General features: G+C 35.9%; 4 protein-coding genes across 14 annotated transcripts; 1 reads left to right on the top strand and 3 right to left on the bottom strand.

Moving 5' to 3' along the window:
• The first annotated feature begins 903 nt into the window (after nucleotides 1-903).
• On the top strand, nucleotides 904-6,367 carry LOC105170509 (Putative methyltransferase family protein). 6 transcript variants are annotated; one of them, XR_016067524.1, is made up of 9 exons: nucleotides 906-1,165; nucleotides 2,649-2,771; nucleotides 3,609-3,713; nucleotides 3,792-3,878; nucleotides 4,328-4,378; nucleotides 4,546-4,639; nucleotides 4,750-4,834; nucleotides 4,982-5,261; nucleotides 5,702-6,367. XR_016067524.1 is itself a non-coding variant. In XM_011091295.3 (8 exons), the coding sequence occupies exons 1-8, from the start codon at nucleotides 1,085-1,087 to the stop codon at nucleotides 4,965-4,967; spliced, it is 633 nt and encodes a 210-aa protein (XP_011089597.1). In that variant the 5' UTR covers nucleotides 905-1,084; the 3' UTR covers nucleotides 4,968-5,099. The 6 variants fall into 6 exon arrangements, 3 of the variants coding, with proteins under 3 accessions (XP_011089597.1, XP_011089594.1, XP_011089596.1); XR_016067525.1 differs by lacking the exon at nucleotides 5,702-6,367 and having other exon boundaries at nucleotides 904-1,165; nucleotides 4,529-4,639; nucleotides 4,982-5,120; XR_016067526.1 differs by lacking the exon at nucleotides 5,702-6,367 and having other exon boundaries at nucleotides 904-1,165; nucleotides 4,529-4,639; nucleotides 4,961-5,099.
• On the bottom strand, nucleotides 5,522-11,369 carry OTP80 (Tetratricopeptide repeat (TPR)-like superfamily protein). Of its 5 annotated transcripts, none has more exons than XM_011091301.3 (3): nucleotides 7,851-11,369; nucleotides 6,759-7,339; nucleotides 5,522-6,131 (listed from the first exon to the last, which is right to left on the bottom strand). In XM_011091301.3, the coding sequence occupies exon 1, from the start codon at nucleotides 11,260-11,262 to the stop codon at nucleotides 9,358-9,360; it is 1,905 nt and encodes a 634-aa protein (XP_011089603.2). In that variant the 5' UTR covers nucleotides 11,263-11,369; the 3' UTR covers nucleotides 5,522-6,131; nucleotides 6,759-7,339; nucleotides 7,851-9,357. The 5 variants fall into 5 exon arrangements, with proteins under 5 accessions (XP_011089603.2, XP_011089602.2, XP_011089604.2 ...); XM_011091300.3 differs by having other exon boundaries at nucleotides 6,759-7,321; XM_011091302.3 differs by having other exon boundaries at nucleotides 6,759-7,237.
• Nucleotides 11,370-11,645: 276 nt separating this feature from the next.
• On the bottom strand, nucleotides 11,646-14,069 carry ATG10 (autophagocytosis-associated family protein). Of its 2 annotated transcripts, none has more exons than XM_011091288.3 (6): nucleotides 13,834-14,069; nucleotides 13,709-13,759; nucleotides 13,512-13,595; nucleotides 12,841-12,940; nucleotides 12,225-12,322; nucleotides 11,646-12,025 (listed from the first exon to the last, which is right to left on the bottom strand). In XM_011091288.3, exons 1-6 carry the CDS (start codon nucleotides 13,993-13,995, stop codon nucleotides 11,816-11,818), a joined length of 705 nt encoding a protein of 234 aa, XP_011089590.2. In that variant the 5' UTR covers nucleotides 13,996-14,069; the 3' UTR covers nucleotides 11,646-11,815. The 2 variants fall into 2 exon arrangements, with proteins under 2 accessions (XP_011089590.2, XP_011089591.2); XM_011091289.3 differs by having other exon boundaries at nucleotides 13,846-14,069.
• Nucleotides 14,070-14,901: 832 nt separating this feature from the next.
• Nucleotides 14,902-19,454, bottom strand: LOC105170506 (FRIGIDA-like protein 3). The gene is made up of 4 exons (XM_011091287.3): nucleotides 19,260-19,454; nucleotides 16,878-17,928; nucleotides 15,818-15,996; nucleotides 14,902-15,511 (listed from the first exon to the last, which is right to left on the bottom strand). Exons 2-4 carry the CDS (start codon nucleotides 17,914-17,916, stop codon nucleotides 15,092-15,094), a joined length of 1,638 nt encoding a protein of 545 aa, XP_011089589.1. The 5' UTR covers nucleotides 17,917-17,928; nucleotides 19,260-19,454; the 3' UTR covers nucleotides 14,902-15,091.
• Nucleotides 19,455-19,998: the final 544 nt, after the last annotated feature.

Raw genomic sequence — 19,998 nt, 5'->3', positions numbered from 1 at the left:
AACTCGAAAAAGTTAAACATAGTACAAAAAGTACCACATATTTGGAGGTTATGTCTTTATAAAGTTGGCATAATTGTGTGACCTAATGTGGATTGTTGCTCCAGAGATGATCATACGGCCATGAGGAGCAATACATTTTTATATACCAAGTTGGAAGAAGGATATTATGTAAGAAAAAATTGAAAATATAAAATTAAAATTGAGATTCTCGTAAATAACGAGATTAAGAATATACAAATTCTAATTTATGAGATAAAAAATACAATTTTCTCAAGAAGAAATTAATCAAAAGTTAAGGAAATAAATCATAATTAGATGCATTAATCGAGGAAGGGTAATAATATCATATATTTACGAAAAAAATCTAAATACTATATACTTCATATCGCTCGATAGATATATTTAGTTATCTTTTTACCTCTTTTGTCATCGATTTAATGCTATATTAATGTGGTGACTAGAGTACGTAAAATTTGGTTTAAATGGTATATTAATTTAAAAAAAAATTAAAATTATAGATAAAATTTTTATTAGAGGTATTTTTGAAATATAACATGGAAAATTTGGAAGTTGAGTGACATGCAATAAAAACTTCTAATGGGATAAAGTTATAATTTTTAATTTAATAAAAATATATTTGTAATTAATTAACTTGTAAAATAAAATTCTATTGCTATATATATTATTAATAAAAAAATTCTTTTGTCATATCAATTTTAAATACTCAGACTTATTCTTTATTTTATTTATTTTCTTTTAAAAAATTTAATTAAATTAATTGTTTTAATATTTTTTTAATAATTTTATAATTATGTTTTTTTTTTTCTTGACTGCTCCCTGCTGAATATTTCTCTTACTTGTTTTTTCATATTTATTATAATTTATTATTTTTCATAACTTTTTTTTAACATGTAGCGGCAACAGCGACAACTCAGTTATATCAAAAGCGTGGGGGAGTGGCGGAATTGGTTGAGCGGAACTGCGCAGGGTTTGAGAACTGAACTGAAGACGATCTCGCGTACAGGCGACACCACTAGCTGCTTCCTGCTAATCTGGGCTGCTCGCGAAGCTGCACACCATTTCTATGGCGTCCACGAACAAGAACAAGAACAAGAAAAGCGAATTGGAGTTGGAGTATGAATCTGAAGAAGACGAGGATAATGAGGTAATAATAAAAAAACAAAAGAAAATTTGATTTGCAGTGATGGCACACTTCAATTGAGGTCCGAGTAGAATTTCTAATGTTTTTATGTATAATATTTGTATATTCTTTTAGAAGCATAATTTGGAGATGGTTATTTATTTATTGTGGAACGGAAACAAATTGGGTTCTGATAAGTTTTTACTGATTTTTTTAATGTTTTGACTATTTCATGTTTTTGCTTTCCTGCTTGTTGATCACTTGTTTAATGAGATGTGCTTGTGGTGATGTTTTGCTGTAGATACAAACAAAACAAGCTTAATTTGTAGTTAACATTAAAAAGAAAGGTTACTCAATGTATGCTCTTATTGATCATGCCGATTGAAACGGTGACACCCTTGGTTGGAGGAGTGGAAAACGAGGCAGCTTTGTTTCAGCAATGCTATATAGCAATGAAGCCCATAAACTTTCAGCAACTTTTATATTTATGAAAACAATGAGTTAGTTTATCAAGACTTTGTGGTAAGATTGTTTTAGTGTACACTGTAAACTTGGGAAACTGTAACAGCCCTTGGATGGCAATGGATAAATGGATCTTCTTCAGTTGAGTCCTAACTTAGCATATTCATGCACTTCTACTATGTCTTTTTGCCACGTCTTGCTTATATCTGCTTCCAACATAATGTGCAAAGTTATGCTGATTTGTGAAACGTCTGCCTTCATTGTAGTCTTTTTATATATGCATTGCAACGTGAACTGGCTGGGATGTATACTTTTGATTCATTGCACAGTGATGGCACATTCAGTCTCATTGTACCAAAATTACTCGAATTGGACAGCTCAATGCTGTAAAATTTTCAGCTTCCCGATGGATGATGGGTTGACTAATTTATTTTTTTCAGAAACTTCTCATAGCTCTGAGTCACACTGCTTTTGGAAGTTTCCATATTATTGTAGGAACTATTAGGTGTAGCAAGTGTTGGGCTGAATGGTGGGGATCACGCAATTCCTTCCCCCTTTCCCCTCTCCCCCACAATTCTATTTGTAAGTTTAACATATGCAAGTTTTCATCCCCTTGGTTTTTCTATTTAAAATTTTCTCATCTGCATTCAGTTTAGTTCATGAGCTGAGCTTCAATAGGATCATATTAACTTAGCAGGACTTCTTTATAACTAAATATTTCAGTAAGTGTTTAGATATAGTATCCATAAAACTAAGTATACAAGTATAGATGCATATACGCGAGAACTTTAGTATATCTTGAGAAAGAATACAAAAATCAAGTCAAGAGCTCTAGATGAGTTCAGTCCATCCATTACAATCTTAACCATCCAACAAATGCCTCACTTCCATAACCTTTTACAATGTTACTCTGTATTCTATTACATATCAACTTTTTTGGTGTTTCCCGCTCCTAATCTTTGAGGTTTAGAACTCGAATTTGTATGAATACTTTCTTCCTTATATAGGGTTGGAATTATAGTCTTTGAGGTTCTGCTTCCCTCAGGAGCCATCCATTGGAAAGGATGACAAATTTTCATCTGAGACATCACAGGACCAAGATATGATCACAAGTTCTCAGCATTATTTTGGCAGCATTGAGGATGGATTCTCCATCAGTATCATTGAGGTTTTAACCCTTGCTCCAATTATTTTTTCTGAAGTTGAGAAATGAAAGAAGAAACACATTAAATAAGAACGCTGAGTTAACTTAGCCTTTCTATGTTTTGATGTTTTCTCATACTAGTTTCGAATTAAAATTGTGAACGAAAAAGAAAATTACAGAAATACCATGGAATTGGGTGGGATTAAATTAAGAGTCTGCAAGGGAGGGAAAAGTGAAATTGCAAAGGTGGGAGGAGCTATAATTTAAAAGACACAAATTGTCTTTTAATTATTTCGATCAATCATGCCAAGCAGCAACATGACAAATTATTGCATTGAGTAATAAAGACTCTGAGTGCTGGCTTAGCCTTATTGAAGGCATCCACCTCTTTATGGCTCTCATGTGAAGGCTGACTTGTTGCATTAAGTGATAAAGAGGCTGAGCGCTTAGCTGTCTAACTCTTACTAAGTTTATATGAAGGATGAAGTAGAGAACGCCTGACTCTATATGCTTTTTATTTATGAAATGAAAAGAAAAGTTTTGTAATAAGGAAAAAAATATTTCATTTGGCATGTCTAAACAAATAAGTAAATAAAATAAAAAGCATGGACAAAGTCCCTATTTTCTGCTTTGCTATTTTAAAAAAATGCAGACCTTCTTTCACTAGAAGGGTGTGATCACTTTAAGAAAAAGAGTTGTGGACAAGATCCACGCGGACCAGCGCCCTTTTTAAAGGTGTGGGAGATATCCAGAACTCCACCTAAAAAACTACCCCCCCAAATTCCCTGGTATTTCTGTAATTTTCTATTCTTATCTAGAATTTTTTGATTGAAAACTATTTATTTGGTTGTCTCCTATCAGAATATGAAAGAAGAATATGGACTATTTGTATGGCCATCAAGTATAATTCTAGCAGAGTATGTCTGGCAACAAAAATCACGGTTTTCTAAGGCTAATGTTGTTGAGGTGAGTCAAGCCATCATAGTTTTATTACGTTACCCTGTTTCTTCACATTTCATTTCAACCTCATTTTTTCCTTAACAGCTGGGAGCTGGAACTTCGTTGCCTGGACTGGTTGCTGCTAAAGTGGGGGCAGATGTAACACTGACTGACGATGCAAATAGATTGGAGGTTTGATTTTGTTAACCCATGTATCATCTATTGTCTGGTTTGTGTTCCGTATTGAAAATAACCATGCAACTGATTTTTAACTGATTAAACTGAGGACTGTGTGATTTCCTTTGTATAACTCATTGGTTAATCATATATTAGCCTGAAAATTCTAGATTTTTTTGCACTCTGGATTTGTATTAGGTTTTTTTAACATATTGTGGTTACTAAATTCTCCAAATTTCACATGTGTTGAATATCCTCATACTTGGATTATAAGTATAAGTTTAGTGTTGCCTCTCGTTTATGCTCAACGTACTGAATCCCAAGTATTTTATCTGTCTGAGGTCAAGAATGGCATCTGTATTGATAATTTGTCTTCAGTGAAATTGACCAAATTTGACCAGAATATTAGTGGTTGAACTAAAATTTTTTCATGTCTAATTCCTTGGGCTTGCTCCTTCGTACAGGTTCTGGATAATATGAGAAGGGTGTGCAACATAAATGGCGTCAAGTGCAGGGTAAACATCCTTATCTTGTTTGTCCATCCCACAATGTTCAGTTTATATCCGTATTCTGTTTCTTGCTACCCACATTCTGCACAAGCGATATTAGGATAATATCAAAGATCCAGATGATGTAGTCTGCTAATGCAGCTCGTAGTTTACTAGGTTGCCATTTGCTATAGGTGCTGGGACTCACATGGGGCGTATGGGATGCACCTGTCTTCAGTTTGTGCCCAAACATCATTCTTGGAGCTGATGTTCTCTATGACACACGTGGTAAGATTGATGGTCTCCTCCATTGTTTCCTTATACATAAATTACTTTTCACTTCTCTCCCAATATCTGTAATCTGAAATATTGACTTTCTACTGCATGGTGATGCCCAGCCTTCAATGATCTTTTTGCAACCGTAACGTTTTTACTCCAGAAAAGCCCAGATTCTGTTTTCATCACCACTTATCACAACAGAAGGTACCTCTTCATATCCTTTTCACTTGCTTTTACTCTGTTCATGAACATGTACAGGTCCATCAAGGGCATATGAAGTAGCTTCATTCCCCAAGAATTACGATTTTGAGTGGAAAAAATATGATGTAGGTTGTGACTAACCATTTGTAGTGGGCATCACCTTATTGAGTTCCTGATGGAGAAATGGGGCTTGAAGTGCACAAAGCTTCTCGATGGGTTCTCATTCATGCCCCCTCACAAGGCATCAAATTTGAGCGGCAACATTCAGTTGGCAGAGATCGTTTTGGAAGTGAAATAATGCCGGAGGTTTATCACGGAAACAGTGACACAACTACTGCCATAACTGGTGTGCCGTGGTAATCTGTGGAGGAGAAAGAAGAGTTTTTTGTAATGGCAGCCAAAGATCCAAGTTTGCTTTTATTTGCCTCAAGTATGGAGATTAATTGACAAGAATGATAACTGTTGATAGATGGTCAGGTGGTTCCTGAGAGTTGAATGGAATTTTGTTCAAATTATTAATATTTATAATTTATAATCAACAAACAAATTATCATCAAGATGGATGCCCAGTTTCAAGATCGTACAATTTTGGGGATTCAAATTTTACTGCTTGATTCAGGTATAACTTGCATATGAAAAACATTAACCACCAACAGATTAAGCATGATGAATAGTTCTTTATGCACTAAGTAGAACAAGGCAACAGTTAAATTATACTACAAAAGTTCAAAATGGTAACTATCTTTCAAGTAAGACTGGTCGATGCATATTAACATACTACCTTGGAGAAAAGCTGCAATTTGTCATGAATAACACACTTGGGATCTAAAGCAAAATCTTTTACTGACATGCTTGCTATGTGTAATTCAGGAATGACAGATTTCAATGGTATTGTTCATCCAAGACCGTTGGATTATAAAGAGTTGGTGGTAATACCATCCTACCCTCTTATAATTGACAATTTACAGTGCAGCAACTCCACTATCTCAATATTTCTTGGAAGATGAAGGCAGGTACTTCGCACCAGTCAAACAGGCCGTGGGTCTGGTAGCTTCATAGGGCGCTCGGTGCTTGCTATGACTCTTGATGGTTCTCAAACCTAAACCTATAATTGGCTCGGATACTGGTTCCCGACTTCTTTAACATTCTGCACAATGTGTTGGATACTTCTGGTCAGGTGATTGACATGAAGTTCGACATCATTCAAGACAGCACCAAGCTGCTTCTGGCACTTTGCCAATTGTTGTTTCGTGCGATGAAGCTCAGCAGACAACTCGTGAATTCTCTTGTCCTTCTCATCCTACAAGAAAAAGTAAACTCTTACAACCAAGATTTTCATGAGATGATGGGGAACATTGCAGTAGACTAGGTGTAGTTAACCCTATTATTTTGCATAAGTGCATGAAGTGTGACGGGTATCATACACATTCTTTGTTAAATAGGGTTACAAAGCTAAGACCAAAGGCATAAACTTCATATCATGGATGATCTTGTAAACCTTTCAGTTTGGGGAGTTACGAAGAACTGTTTGCACTATCTACTACTCCAAATACATGTAAGAAAAAAGGATGATTGATTCACTTTCACACAAGGGGAGGTACATAGTGGTTGGGGTGACTGCATGATCCAGGTTATTAGTCTTCCCCAACTAATGCTTCCACCAAAGGTAATCTCTTCAGAGACTAAAAAGCTTGTCTAAGAATATGACACGCTAGTATGTAGTTTTCTCATCCAGCACCACAAAGATTAGTGCGAAATATATAATTCTTGATTCCCAGTCATTTTCTTGACTTCATTTGTATATGTCATTTGTGTAGCATCAAAATAGGGCCAATAAAGCTATAAACTACGAAGGATTTAACACATAAGAACCAAGCATAGCAGATTGATTGGCACTCTAGTTATGGAAATGAGATTCTCATCTAACCTGCGACCATGCTTGGACTGAACGACGCCGGACTTTCCCAGGAGGCATCCCCAGTGGATGACTGTGCCGAGTCTCAACTTTTGCAACAATCCATGTCCCGGACTTGTCTTTTCTAACCATAATCATTGCCTTACAGCCCTCCCTTGTAACTGCCCTCGGCCTCCTTACTTCTAGCTTCTTCACCTTCTTATTTACACGGAAACCTTCTTTGTTGCAGAGGAACCTACGGCTAATAACCGAACCATCATGGCTTGAGCGATGGCAATTACCTATGCGGATGATAAACCCGACATATTTCGCATATGCATCATAATACGCCATTGCAGCCTCTTCAGATTCAAACTCCATGCCAACATATGGTTCCGTATTAGCATGCAATTCTTGCATCGTAAAGTTTTTCTCATCATACAAACTTGTTGTCTCTCCCCCACCACACACATGCATATGACTTCCAACTTCCATCAGCTTATTATCCACATCTGAATCATCAACTTCCATATAAGGCTCAATATATCCTGTCTCCTTCGCTTTATAACCCATTGTCTCATATGAGGCAACACTCACTGTAAAACGACAAATAACTAGAAGAATTCGATGTTTCAATTTTCAAGTAACTTCAAGAGCATCAAATGCCACTGCCTATCTTTAGAAGCCAACATACATTTTCCACAAGAAAACTCAAAAAAATTGATATTCATTGTGCATACATGATCAAGAAATCATAATTCACTTTCCCTTGCTAAACAGCCAACCACCTAGATTTTCTCCACATATCTTCAACTAAGACATTTAAATTGGCCAAAATACAAAACCTCTCAAGCAAGAACCCTCCAATACAAAACCCACCCACGCTGAAATCCTGAAACCCATCGTACCAAACAGATCTTAATCTCTTCAACTGATGCAAAAATCCCCAAAAAGACTACGAAATCAACTAATACTACAAGGGCTGTTCAGTTCTTTTTTTCCCCTGAATTCTTGCTTCAGACCCACAACATATTTAACTCAAATTAACAATAAACCACAAGAAATGATCAAGATAACTTAATGAAATGAGAGGAAGAATCCTAAGTAGTATATGAGTGTGCTTACTGATGATCGAGAACGATGATGACTCTATTTCTTTGTTTGTCCTTTGCTATGCAAGTGCACAAACAGAGTGCTGACAAGTTGCTCTCCTTTATCCTCCCCTCCAGGATAATACTAACATTTTATTTATTTTAAAGATTGAAAGCTTTTGTTATTTATTTATTAGTTTCTTACACTCAAACTTATTTGGTTCAAGAAAAATTTCAATCATGCTGCAATTCTCGAAAGTTTGTAGAACTAAGATATTGACTACACATACATAAATATGTATATGCTATATTCATATTCAATAAAATAGTTGTTACTCACATTATTATTTATCATATCATTGTTGCATTCTTTTTTTTCTATCATTTTATGTGATATAGGAATAGATAATTTCCGACATGATTGATGATGTATTATTCAACACATTACAATGAAGTACTTGATATTGTCTTAAGTCCAATAAATTATTTTTTCATACATTTTAAAAAGAATACATAACAAAAGCTCTGATTATATTTTTTATTCACTTTTTCTTTCTTTATATTCTTTTACAGTTACTTGTTCTTCATGTGCTATAATTGCTTTATAATACATAAGTATTTACTGTATAACAACAATCGTTTCGGAATCATATTATATCCTAAAATTTTAAAGAATTGTCGAATCTCATTTCCATATCATGTTGTGTCCGTGTCGCTATATTTGTATATCTTTAACATCTATCTCAGGAATAGAGGTTTTCTCTGTATTTCAACTTAAACAGCAATCAGGTTTCTCCAATTTCTCTGCATCTCATGCTGTTAACCATTGTTCCTATGTATTTCCTAACCGCAGTTTTGCTCTACCAAGTTACTAAAAAGAGGTGCTACAGCAAGCCAGTTCCACTCAATTTGGCCATGAATCCAGAGAAACAATTGCACGACCATCAATGAAAGTGAAGTTTAACTCTGCAACAATGTTAGTAGAGTAAGGAAAAAGAGGCTCAGCTATAACAGAGTGCAGATGCGGCCCTTTTGGAGTTTCCTGTGTGAAGAACTAGACACTAAAAGTTCTTGATCAGCTTGGTCTGTCCTGTTATAAGCTCCAAGAACACGTCAAGCGATAATAATAGAAAGATGCAACAATTATGAAGTTCAGATCTGGAGGAAGTAGGAGTTTCAAAGCATTTGCTGGAAGGAAAACAGTATAATATGTATATTCAGCTTGTCTTTCATTGGCTAGTTACCAATTTAAATTTAGTTGGAGGATATATATACACAACTCGTTGCCTATCCAGTATCGGTCATTGCCCTCACATCAAAAGCTTATATTCCTGTCAACATTTGCTTCACCCATGGCGAAAGCACAACACGTACCACATGTGATGCAAATTTCACCATAAATGTCATTCTTAAGTATCCTGCTGCTCAAAATAAATTAAAGCACTAACACAAATACAGGAGTTCCCCATTGTCCATCTTAATCTCAAGAAAGGTGAAAGCATACCTTTCTACCACATTTAGGAGCTCATGCATACATCCTTCTACCAATAATCACCACATGAACAACTGCCGTTTTCAAAATGGTGAAACCTATTTCTATCCCTCATTATAATTTTTCGTTGAGTAATCTTAGACATGAGCTTAATCGTCGTGTGGCAATCATCACAGACTCTCAGATTTTTGACAATTCTTAAAGTGCTACGTGGTTCAGTGGAAATTAACCCATAGCATATTGCAAGCCTCTCACTGTGTATGGCTAAAGCCTGTTCTTTTTCTTGATCCTTGAGATCCTGTGATACCACATCTACTTGTGGATAATAACCTTCTAGTCTCAGTTTTTGGTTCATTTCTTCCAACTTCCTGTAGATTGCTTTCTTCTGAGGATGTCTGATATCTCCTAGAAGGAATTCATGAATCTCATTGCCAACTTCAATTGAACTGCAACCTGGTTCCTTCTGAATACCACTTTCCTTCACCTTTGCCCGAACTAGTAAAGCTTCTTTCCATTTCCCACAAGAAGAGTAAAAGTTAGATATCAGAACATAAGTTCCAGTATCAGAACAGTCATGATTCAATAGAATTTTTGCAACCTGTTCCCCTAAAACATAGTTTTCATGAACTTTGCAAGCACTCAACAGGGATCCCCATATTATATGATCTGGGGTAAGTTTCATATTTTGAATGAATTTATAAGCCTCTTCAACCTGACCGGCACGACCAAGAAGATCAACTATGCATCCATAGTGCTCAATCTGTGGCTCTACAGAATAGTCAATTTGCATTCTTTCAAAAATCTCAAATCCAAAGTCCACCAAACCTCCATGGCTACATGCATTGAGAACACCAACGAAAGTAATGTTGGTTGGCTTTGTTCCATCATTTATCATTCTTTGGAACATTTCAAGTGCCTGTGTGCTTTTCCCATTCAGCGCAAACCCCACAATCATGGAATTATAAGTACTCGCTTCTCTCTCTTTCATTCCCTCAAAAACTTCCCCAGCTTCTTCAATACTCCCACACCTTGAATACATATTAATCAAAGCCGAGCCAACAAAATGATTAACCTCGATATCATACTTCTCCACATAGGAATGAACCCATTTACCAAGCTCCAATGCTCCCAACTGTGCACAAGCAGATAACACGCAGACAATGGTAAATTCATTAGCTCTAACACCTTCCCTCTGCATCTGCCTAAAATACTCTAATGCCTTGCTCATTTCTCCATTCCTTACAAGCCCATCAATCATTGCTGTCCAACATACTGTATCCTTAGCCTTCACCAAATCAAAAATACCACAAGCCCTTTCAGCCAACTCATGTTCAAAGTAAGAGGACATCATCACTGTCATTGCCACAACATCTCTTTCCGGCATTTCATCGAACATCCTTTTCATATCCTCAAATTCTCCAGATTTTCCATATAATTCAATCAACTTTAACTTAACCTGCCGATTTGAACACAACCCAAGTTTCAAACCCTGAGCATGTATTTGTTCACCCATTCTCAAATCCAGTTCAAGCCCACACGCCTTTAACACCGAATTAATAACAAAATTATCTGGGTATACAAAATTTCCAATCATATGTACATACATCCTGATACCATGATAATACGACCCAGATAACACAAGCCCATCAATCAACGCGGTATAGTGGTAGACATTAGGATCCTGGATTTTTTGGAAAATCTTGAGAGCATAATCAATGGCGTCGCATTTGGAGCAAACGCGAAGAAGCTCAAACACAATGAAATAGTCGTGTTCTTGGCCATTTTTAACGACATTTGCGTGAATTGGAGCAATTTGGTTAGCATTTCTGCATTTCTGCAAAAGGGAAATCGTGTGCTTGCGGTACTGCGATTTGGAATTATGGTGGTTTGAGTTAGAACTTGAATTTGGCGGGAGATGAGATGGAGGTGCAGCGACTTGCATGAAGCAACTCATTTGGCACAATGAAGCCCATGCAAAATCCTTTAGGCGGGTTTGGATCCATTTACAAAATATTGGTCCGTATCCTCTTACTTACTCCCTTTTTCTTTTCCAAAATGAAAATAAATATGTATATGATAATAATGATTAATTTTGACATATCTTTTATTTATATAGTTAATTTAATTTTTCTTACTATATATACTTTGTTTTATTGTGGTCGAGGTAGATAAAGGTGAGATTATTTCTGTGAAGGAAAAAGAAATTGAAGCCATAATTGTGTGCAAACACGACTTTACACAAAAGCAACTAAAGTAAGAAAACGTGCAAGTACTAAAAGAAGTGTAGACAAGGTGAACTCTTGAAGCGTTTCTAAGCAACTCTGTCAGCAACCTCTGTTCAGCAACAATGGTAGATGTATGCTCAGATTGATTAGATTTTTTTTTCAAATTCAATGATCGTGGATGAACAAGACTGTACAAAAAAACTAGTGATTCCAAGAACTTCATGAGGGATAGCATACATACAAGACTTCATTCAATAACCTATTTCAGCAAACTGTGGAACATCACTGTGTACCACCAAGATTCAGCATCTCAAGAGGGATTCTCAGACCAAACACCTGCCCGACTACTGAGAACCATGAGATGAGGTATTTGTCCACAGGTATCCCCTCACCTTGAGCTGCTGAATCGTCGTTATGTTGGAGCAGCTTCATCCATTCACTTGTCCCACAAGGATGCAGAGTGTACCATGGTCGGTTCAGCTGCGGGTGCTCCTACAGTTGATATTCACAAATGTCTATATCACACACATATATATATATATATAGTATTTGGGGACGCGGGGGGAGATCTTTTACAATGCTGAGAGATTGATTTATTTTCCCCCATATTTTGTGGAACAAATTGGAGACTTAGGGATATAGATCTCCAAATTACACAGATCAAGAGATTGAGGCAAGAAGATATTTTTACCTCCTGAGTTATAAACAGCCACCGGGATCTAGTTAGTTGTTCTACAGAGTTAAGCGGCAAGTCCTTTTTGATGTCATCTAACAGCAGAGGCTGCCCGTCTGCAGACTTGCAACAATTAATTGATAAAGCCCACAAATTGATAAAATCAACTTTATCTGAATGTCAGCAAGCTAAAAGCAAATCTTCAACGTCCCAGGAGTAATAACATATGCCATATGGTAGCTGCACTAAAATTTCACTCCATTTGTAAGTACGGAACTCTCCTCTTTTCTTTTTTTTCTTCTGAGAATTGCATCACCAACACCCATATTGGTATTATGCTATTAAGATAAAATAGTATGATGCTTCTTACTATTATAAAGTGAAATGAACCTGATTTATGTCAATAGTTTCACAATAAATACACACATCTACACGACTACCCATAAATAAGTAATATAAGCTCGTTGATGCAACATACAAAGTAACACACTTGCATTAACACAGCTATGGAGAAAGAGACCCAATAGCAACCTGTTAAAATTCGCGCACATAGTATTTGCACACGAGAAATTTGGCTCACAATCATTGGAACTTACACTTGTTTCTAGTAAGCAAAGAACAAAAATTAACTTACCACTGCAGTAAGCACGAAAATATAGCACTGGAACCCTATAACAAGCACTGTAAACAACATGGAAATCATACTGGCGCGCTCCGGCATCGTCATTTTGAATCTAGCAGCAAAAGAGACAAGGCAAGGAATAAGTTAATTCCCTTGCCCTAAAGCATCTAAGACTATTTCACCGAACCATATCATTTTGCAAACAAAACTGTGTGAGGATATAATAATGCAACAATTGTATTCAAGAAAACTTAGCATGCATATCACAAGAGATGTTTATTTCCAGAGAAGATGAAAAAAGGAAGTATGAAGTAAAGAAGACAAGCACACAAGTAAATTTTATTGATATATTCTAATTTACAACAATAAACTGAAGAAGAGTACATTCTAATTACAAGGTCTCTTTGAAATGATCGTCACAGTTATTGAGTTCATTGCACACCAATATCTTCTCAAAATTTATGGAGTTGCTTCAAAAGTCTTAATTTTTCCAGAATTTATCATTTTAGCATTCTATTCGTGCAAACCAAAGAATATTTTAACCTATTCCCTAATTTATGAATCAAAGATCTTTCATGCATTGCTTTCCAACTAAACAGAGTGAGTTCTACTTCAAGGTTTTGTAACTCAATTTGATTTCATAATTCTCACTTTGTGCTGAACAAAGATAAGAGAAAACATACTAAAACAGCAGCATCGATGAACTCATCTTCCTCTGCACAACCGCATTCTTCTTTCTCTATCAGATCCCCATCTCTATGACCTTCCTACAATTAAAAACATAAATAAATTAAATATGGGCTCAGAAACGGCAGGAAAATAATCCATTCTTTTCAGCAAACACAAATGACAAACCCATCAAGAAAAACAAAAAACCCACCTCATTTAACTCGGGAAGAATCACATTCTCCACAGATAAATACCCTTCTTCCTTAAAAAAAAAGAAAGAAAGAAAGAAAGGATCAGAACAACAAAGCATCAGATTATCACAAAATCAGCTGATACCATATAATTCACTTGGTTATGCGAAATCCAGGGCCGTTTCGGAGAAGGAACCCACGACCACTGAGGAAGAGCGGAGTTGAATTTCCTCCATTGCTCAGAAAAAGCAGAAGCGGCAACGTAGAATTCGGTGGAAGAAAGGGTTCCATCCCTAGATACCACCATTAGACGAAGCTAATAACAAAAGATTCCACAATTGATTCTGAAAGAGGAAAGAAATATTCATGAAACGAGGGAGATTTTGGATTTTCTCCTACTGGAAATCCCACACGGTTGATTTAGGTAAAAATAGCACTTTAGTCCCTTTTGTTTTGAAAAGTTTCACATTAATCCCTATACTTTTGTAAATGGCACAGCTACGTAAACTAACACTAAATTACAACATGCTCATCAAAATAAATTTAAAAAGATATTTTTATATGATGAACCTTACTTTAAGTATTGTATTGTGAACAATTGATAGCATAAATTACTTGAACACCCTTTAAAACTAGATCTAATTATACAAATAATCACTATTATTTATAAAATTATAATGCAGCCCTTAAAATTGAAAATATAATTTAAACACCTCATCGAGAAAGAAACTCACACAAACACTTCATAAAATACATTATATCGAGACAAGTAAATTTACAAGATTATTTTGCGATTAGATCGAAACTCGTGAATATCGATGCAACTTACCCTAATTTTATAAATAATCGTATATGCAACCTATAATAATGTGGTGCTTGAAATCGAAGTCACTCACACTTTCTGTCTTTTTAATTAATAAAAAAATGACAAATTACATTCATAAAGAGCAAAATTCACAAACACTCACTATCATTTGTAAAATTACTACAACCCCTTTAATTATAAATGTAATTACAACTACATCCCTATTTAAAGACATAACTTAGACAAACATTCCTGAATTTACTTTCACCCCTCAGGTGTATTACTATAATTTTATAAAAAATAGTGAATGTTTGTGTAATTTAACCAAGTTGTTAATATAATTTAACTAAAGAAAATAGATCGAACAGCATAGGAAGGAGAAACTAAGACAAGAACTCTAACGCAACATTATAAACATTAGAAACAGTGCATCTATTAGAAGACAGTTGATATTAGCTTTTACAACAGACTAGAAATTAACAACGTTTTTTTGTTCAAATATTAGATTTGCTGATAAGTTGAACGTCGAACAAACTGGAAAGAGTCGGTCAACACTAGTAGTTAACAGATCATGATCAGTCTCAGCGTTCTCTACTGATTAGTGCAGGTAGGCAGTCTGGTACGGGTAGGCATTTCCGAAGAAGTTTCCATGATTTGGAGAGAAGTTATAAGTTGCAGGGCCGACGTACGATGGAACATGGTGGTCAGCTGGGCCGACATAAGCATATGGCCTCTCATAAACATATTGAGGGTACCTTTCAGTCGTCGTTCTACCATAGAAGTTCTTGTCGGTGGCTAGGTTTGCAACTCGAGGTGCATGTGCAGCACTGTTAGCACGGGGTCTTTTGGACTGTGGTTTCGCAACCTCTGTTGCTCGTTTCTTGTCTGCCTTTGCTTTCTCGATTTCAAGAACCTGTTTCTGGAGTGGGTCCACGGGGAACTGCTCCTCCAGCTTATGATCTTCAATGCACTTAATCACAGCTTTAAGTGCGGTCAGCTCTTTCTCGTTCACATCACTCTGGAATGGAAGAGAAAATAAATTCTTCAAGTGGAAAGATATAGAACTCCAAGCAGATTTCATTTATGCCAGAAACCAAACAGGAATAGCAGAAACGCACCAGGATTTTATTTTTTGCAAGCTCAAGAGAGTATATTTTGTCAAACAGAATTTGATTTTTCAGATTTCCATAATGCATATCAGAAAGTTGTTATTCCAGTTTACATTTGTTATGCTTTACAACCTGATGAGTGGTCAAAAGCATTTTTTACAGGTATCAGATTAATTCACCAGCAAATTCGGGAGACCAAGGCATAAGAAACAGACCTGTGCAGAGGCAGCAGGAGATGTATTTCCAGGTTTGGCAGCTGATTGCACTTTTTTGGCCTCAGACAAGTAGGATTTCAGCAATGAAATAGGTGAAAACTGATCAGTAAGCTCAAATGCAAAAGCTAAATTAACAGCATCAATCTGTCTTCCACTCTTTACCAACACATCAATCACACCTGAAAGACATGAGAAAAAAGTAATGGATAGAGAAATCTTCTTAATTTACTTTACATGCATTGTAAAGTAAAATTTAGGATAATTTCCAAGTGGTTTAGATCCAACAATTATTCGGCTCACAAATATACAAAATCAGTGAGATGACAAGATAGGGCTACTTCAATAGAAAATATGAGCCAGTTCATCCTAAAAACTATAGAGGAAGTCATCCCCCACCTTACGCATCTTCTTAGGCAAAGTACTGTAACATTTTTTAATAAGACATGAGGGTAATAGCACAACTGAAGCGAACCCACAAGAAAACACAGTAAGTCAAAACAGGAGCTTTAGCAAATTGTTTAACAGCCAAAAGCGACACTTATGGCAACCGATGTGCAAAACCCAAATTTAACACAATGTACAAGGCATAATGACATGAGAAACCTAGCAGTCACTTCATACTTATGTGATAATTTGACCACAACTAAAAGAGTTATCTATTTCTCCACAATTTATCTATTTAGCAAACGGGAAGTAGAAGACACATCACCTCTTGAGGCACATCATCGTGTTTCTAAAACACACAAAACATGAAATCAAATGTTTGCATAATATAGTATACCGAATGCTTTATACCGTAAAAGTAGCCTTAGCAGCAAAAATAGTTTTACAACTGGTCTTTCTTATTCTGATGTCTAACACTCTAGATAAAGTTTCTGGTTTGATTGTACATCTCACACTCTAAAAGAAAGGAAAGAGCAAAAACATGATTGTTCATACATGCAACATTGCAACAGCGGTCATATACATTCACATGCTGCACTCTCCATAGGAAGTTATTGCAATCACTTAATAGTGGGAGAAAGCATTTAAACCTTAAATTAACTTGGTTAGTACCAACCTGGCATTTTGTCTGATAAGCCAAGATAACGGCATAATTCAGCTGTTTGTCGACGGCGAGAAACCATGGGTATCAATTTAGACAAGCACTCCTGATCAAAATCTGAATTAATGCCAAAAGTAGCCAGAAGTTGTAGGAAAGCATGAGCCTCTAAGGAATTTCCGTTGCTGGCATCAACATCAAGATAATCTAACTTCGGTTTCCATTCTTCAGCAATAGCCTTTGCTCGCTCCCTAGCATTTTCTGAGATAATATCAGAAATAGAGTCCACGTGCAGATTTAGGCATAAACCACTAAGGCACTCCATCAGCATGATACAGGTCCGACGGAGGCCTAATAGATTTGAGTCTTTTCTAGCATCTGAATTTGGCATATCTGTGGCATAGAAACCCTTAAGTGAGTCTAGAACCAGAGAGGCAGGATCAGATGCAGCCTTTAAAGCAATGGGAATTTCCTCCCTCAAAGTAACAAGGTCCTTGCGGTTGTCTGATATAAATTTATGCAGTCCCTCAGTATTCATCTCTTGGCACAATTTTACCAGCTCTGGATAAGACTTCACCTGAACATTCATATTTTCAACAGGCTTTTTGATAACCACATCAACTAATGCATCAGGGGTTTTTTCGGACAGAAATGGTGCTTCAACTTGGTTCTCACTTTTACTGACACCTAAATCAACAGAAAATGGCTTCTCGTGCTTCTCCATAGCAGTCAAAATGGCCGAGACAGCAGCATCTCGCTTCTCTTGAAGCCTCTCAAGTGAGGTTTGCTCCTTAGCCACAACCGCTGCTTTACGCTTCTCCAACATCTCTCTGGATTCAACTATTTTGGTTTCAAACTCCTTTTCTTGTTCTTCTAGTTCGGTGAAACGTCTCTTCAAAGATTTTTGAAGCCCATGAAAATGCTCTTCAAGCTGTTTCCATTTCAGATTGAGTGTAACGGCTCGATGACTTTCAAGTTCAGCAAATGCTTTCTGAAGTTGTTGTATCTTAGAGGCAGTCGAGTCCATTAAGGTGGCAGCTGATATGTTGTCCTCCATGACATAGAAATCCTGGATGAACATAAGCAAACTTCAGTTCGTCTAAGAAATTAAACAATGACATGATCAAGAACTAGATGAAAATTCCAGTACAAAACAAGTGCAGCTGGGTCTGGAAGTTGGAAGAAAGTCATATCAGAACCTCAATTTTTTAGATAAGGATTAATAGTTATTTATTGCAGTGATAGGCAGAGAGGAGAATATAATATCAGAAAATTGATTTCTCTTACGTAATTACAAATTAGAATTGATGAAGATAGAGGAGAGGACAGAAAGCCAGATAATATATTGCAATAATCGAGTTTTACATTTTTCTTGAAATAAACAAAGCCATCTTCTTCTACTATATAGACCTTATTATTTCTGACCCACATCATCTGCTCTTTTGATAGTATATGTCGCCCAACAGAACCAAATCTTTATACTTGGTTCAATTACAGCTTCAACCATTATAACAATAATTACCTTGAAATTATAATGATTGACACACCTTCATTTGCAGGCTTGCAGTTGAAGAACTACTTGAACAAATACAACCATATAAATTCAAGATTACACTTTCAGGTAATTGGCTTTTAACTTTAATTGGGTCTCTTTTTTATTTTTTTATTTATTGATTTGTTTTTCAGCTATTGTCGGTTGCTGCTTATTTTCAGCTATCGCTGGTTGCTGCTTCCACAAGCAAAATGGTTGTAGAGATAAAGAGTCTTGATAGAAGCATGCTAACATGAGTTGACTTACAAGAGAAACAAACAAACAACGAACAGTGAGAGTGTAATCTAAGAAAACCATCTTAATGGTTGCTGCAGTTCAAGATAAAATAAAATACAAGATTCATTAAGTAAGTAAGTCAAAAAACACAATTCAAGTCAAATTCTTTGAAAAATCTCGGGTCACCAACAAAATTTCAGAAGGTAATATAACACTTCCAAAAGCGAAGGCACCAGGGAGCCCTTAAAAGAAAAAATAATATTCTAAAAAGAAATAAGTGAAAATTCGTTTCTAATAAAGGAAAGTAAAAACCGAAAAATCGCATAATTCACCCAGAAGTGCGTCAACTGGGAGACTGAGACTCAGATCAACAAACTTCACGCCGCAAAACAAAAATTCACCACAACCAAACAAGAAAAAATAAAAAGTATCAAGTCAAACCGACAAATGCAGCCGAAAACAGCAGCTCAAGTGCTGAATTCTCGAAACCAAAAGCATTCACAGGAAAAAAAAAAGAAAAGAAAAGAAAAAAGCAGAACGAAGCTGAGACTGTTACAAAAACGAGACTTGATCTGCAAGCCCCGACGGAGTTGGTAAACAAAAAAGGAGTACAAATGAAGAGCAGAATTTACCGGATCAGAAAAGCGACTGGCGGCGGAACACAATTGAACGGCGGCGAATCGCGGCGGGTAAATGAAAACTCAAACCATCCTGCTTGGGAAGCGAGGGTTTGTTGTGAGGTTGGCGAATCCCTAGAGAGAGAGAGAGAGAATGTTTGGGAAAGAGGAAAGTGTGTGGGAGGAATAAGAGGTTCTATTTATGACAGCCTGATTCCGACAGCTACCCGCTGACACCACATGCACTCCCCCTATTACCTTTGCTTTTTCATTCCTCCACTCTCAAAATTGCTATTTCCCGTTTTTCTTTTTCCTTTTCTTTATTTTGTCCTTTTCTTTCATAATTTATTTATTTATTTACTTTTAAAAAATAGAATTGCATAATAAATAAATTTCTTTTAATACTTAAAAAATAAAAAAAATTCTTTTAATACTTATGTATATGTAGCATCTATCAAATTATTTGAACTCGACTTGCTAAAAATAATACATCAAAATGTAAAATATCAAGCTGCTTCCATTTTTTTCATATTTAGCTGAATTAATTTTTTTTCAAATTTTATCCATTTAATAATTATATTAAATTTGAAGCATAATTTTAAATTTAACACAAAACAAAATTGCAACCTCAAATTCAAATAAATCATGACCTATTTTCTATCCTACTTTTTTTTTTAATTTTTTTTGTTTATGAAACAATACAATTTATTTTTCAAAAGTGCTCTTCAAAAAATAAAATTAATACAAACAACAA

The sequence above is a fragment of the Sesamum indicum genome, linkage group LG9 (genome assembly GCF_026168435.1).
Source record: "Sesamum indicum cultivar Baizhima isolate 11 linkage group LG9, ASM2616843v1, whole genome shotgun sequence".
In the NCBI taxonomy this organism is placed as follows: Eukaryota; Viridiplantae; Streptophyta; class Magnoliopsida; order Lamiales; family Pedaliaceae; genus Sesamum; species Sesamum indicum.
Note: the sequence above shows the minus strand (reverse complement) of the source record. Positions and strands in the feature narration are given on the sequence as shown.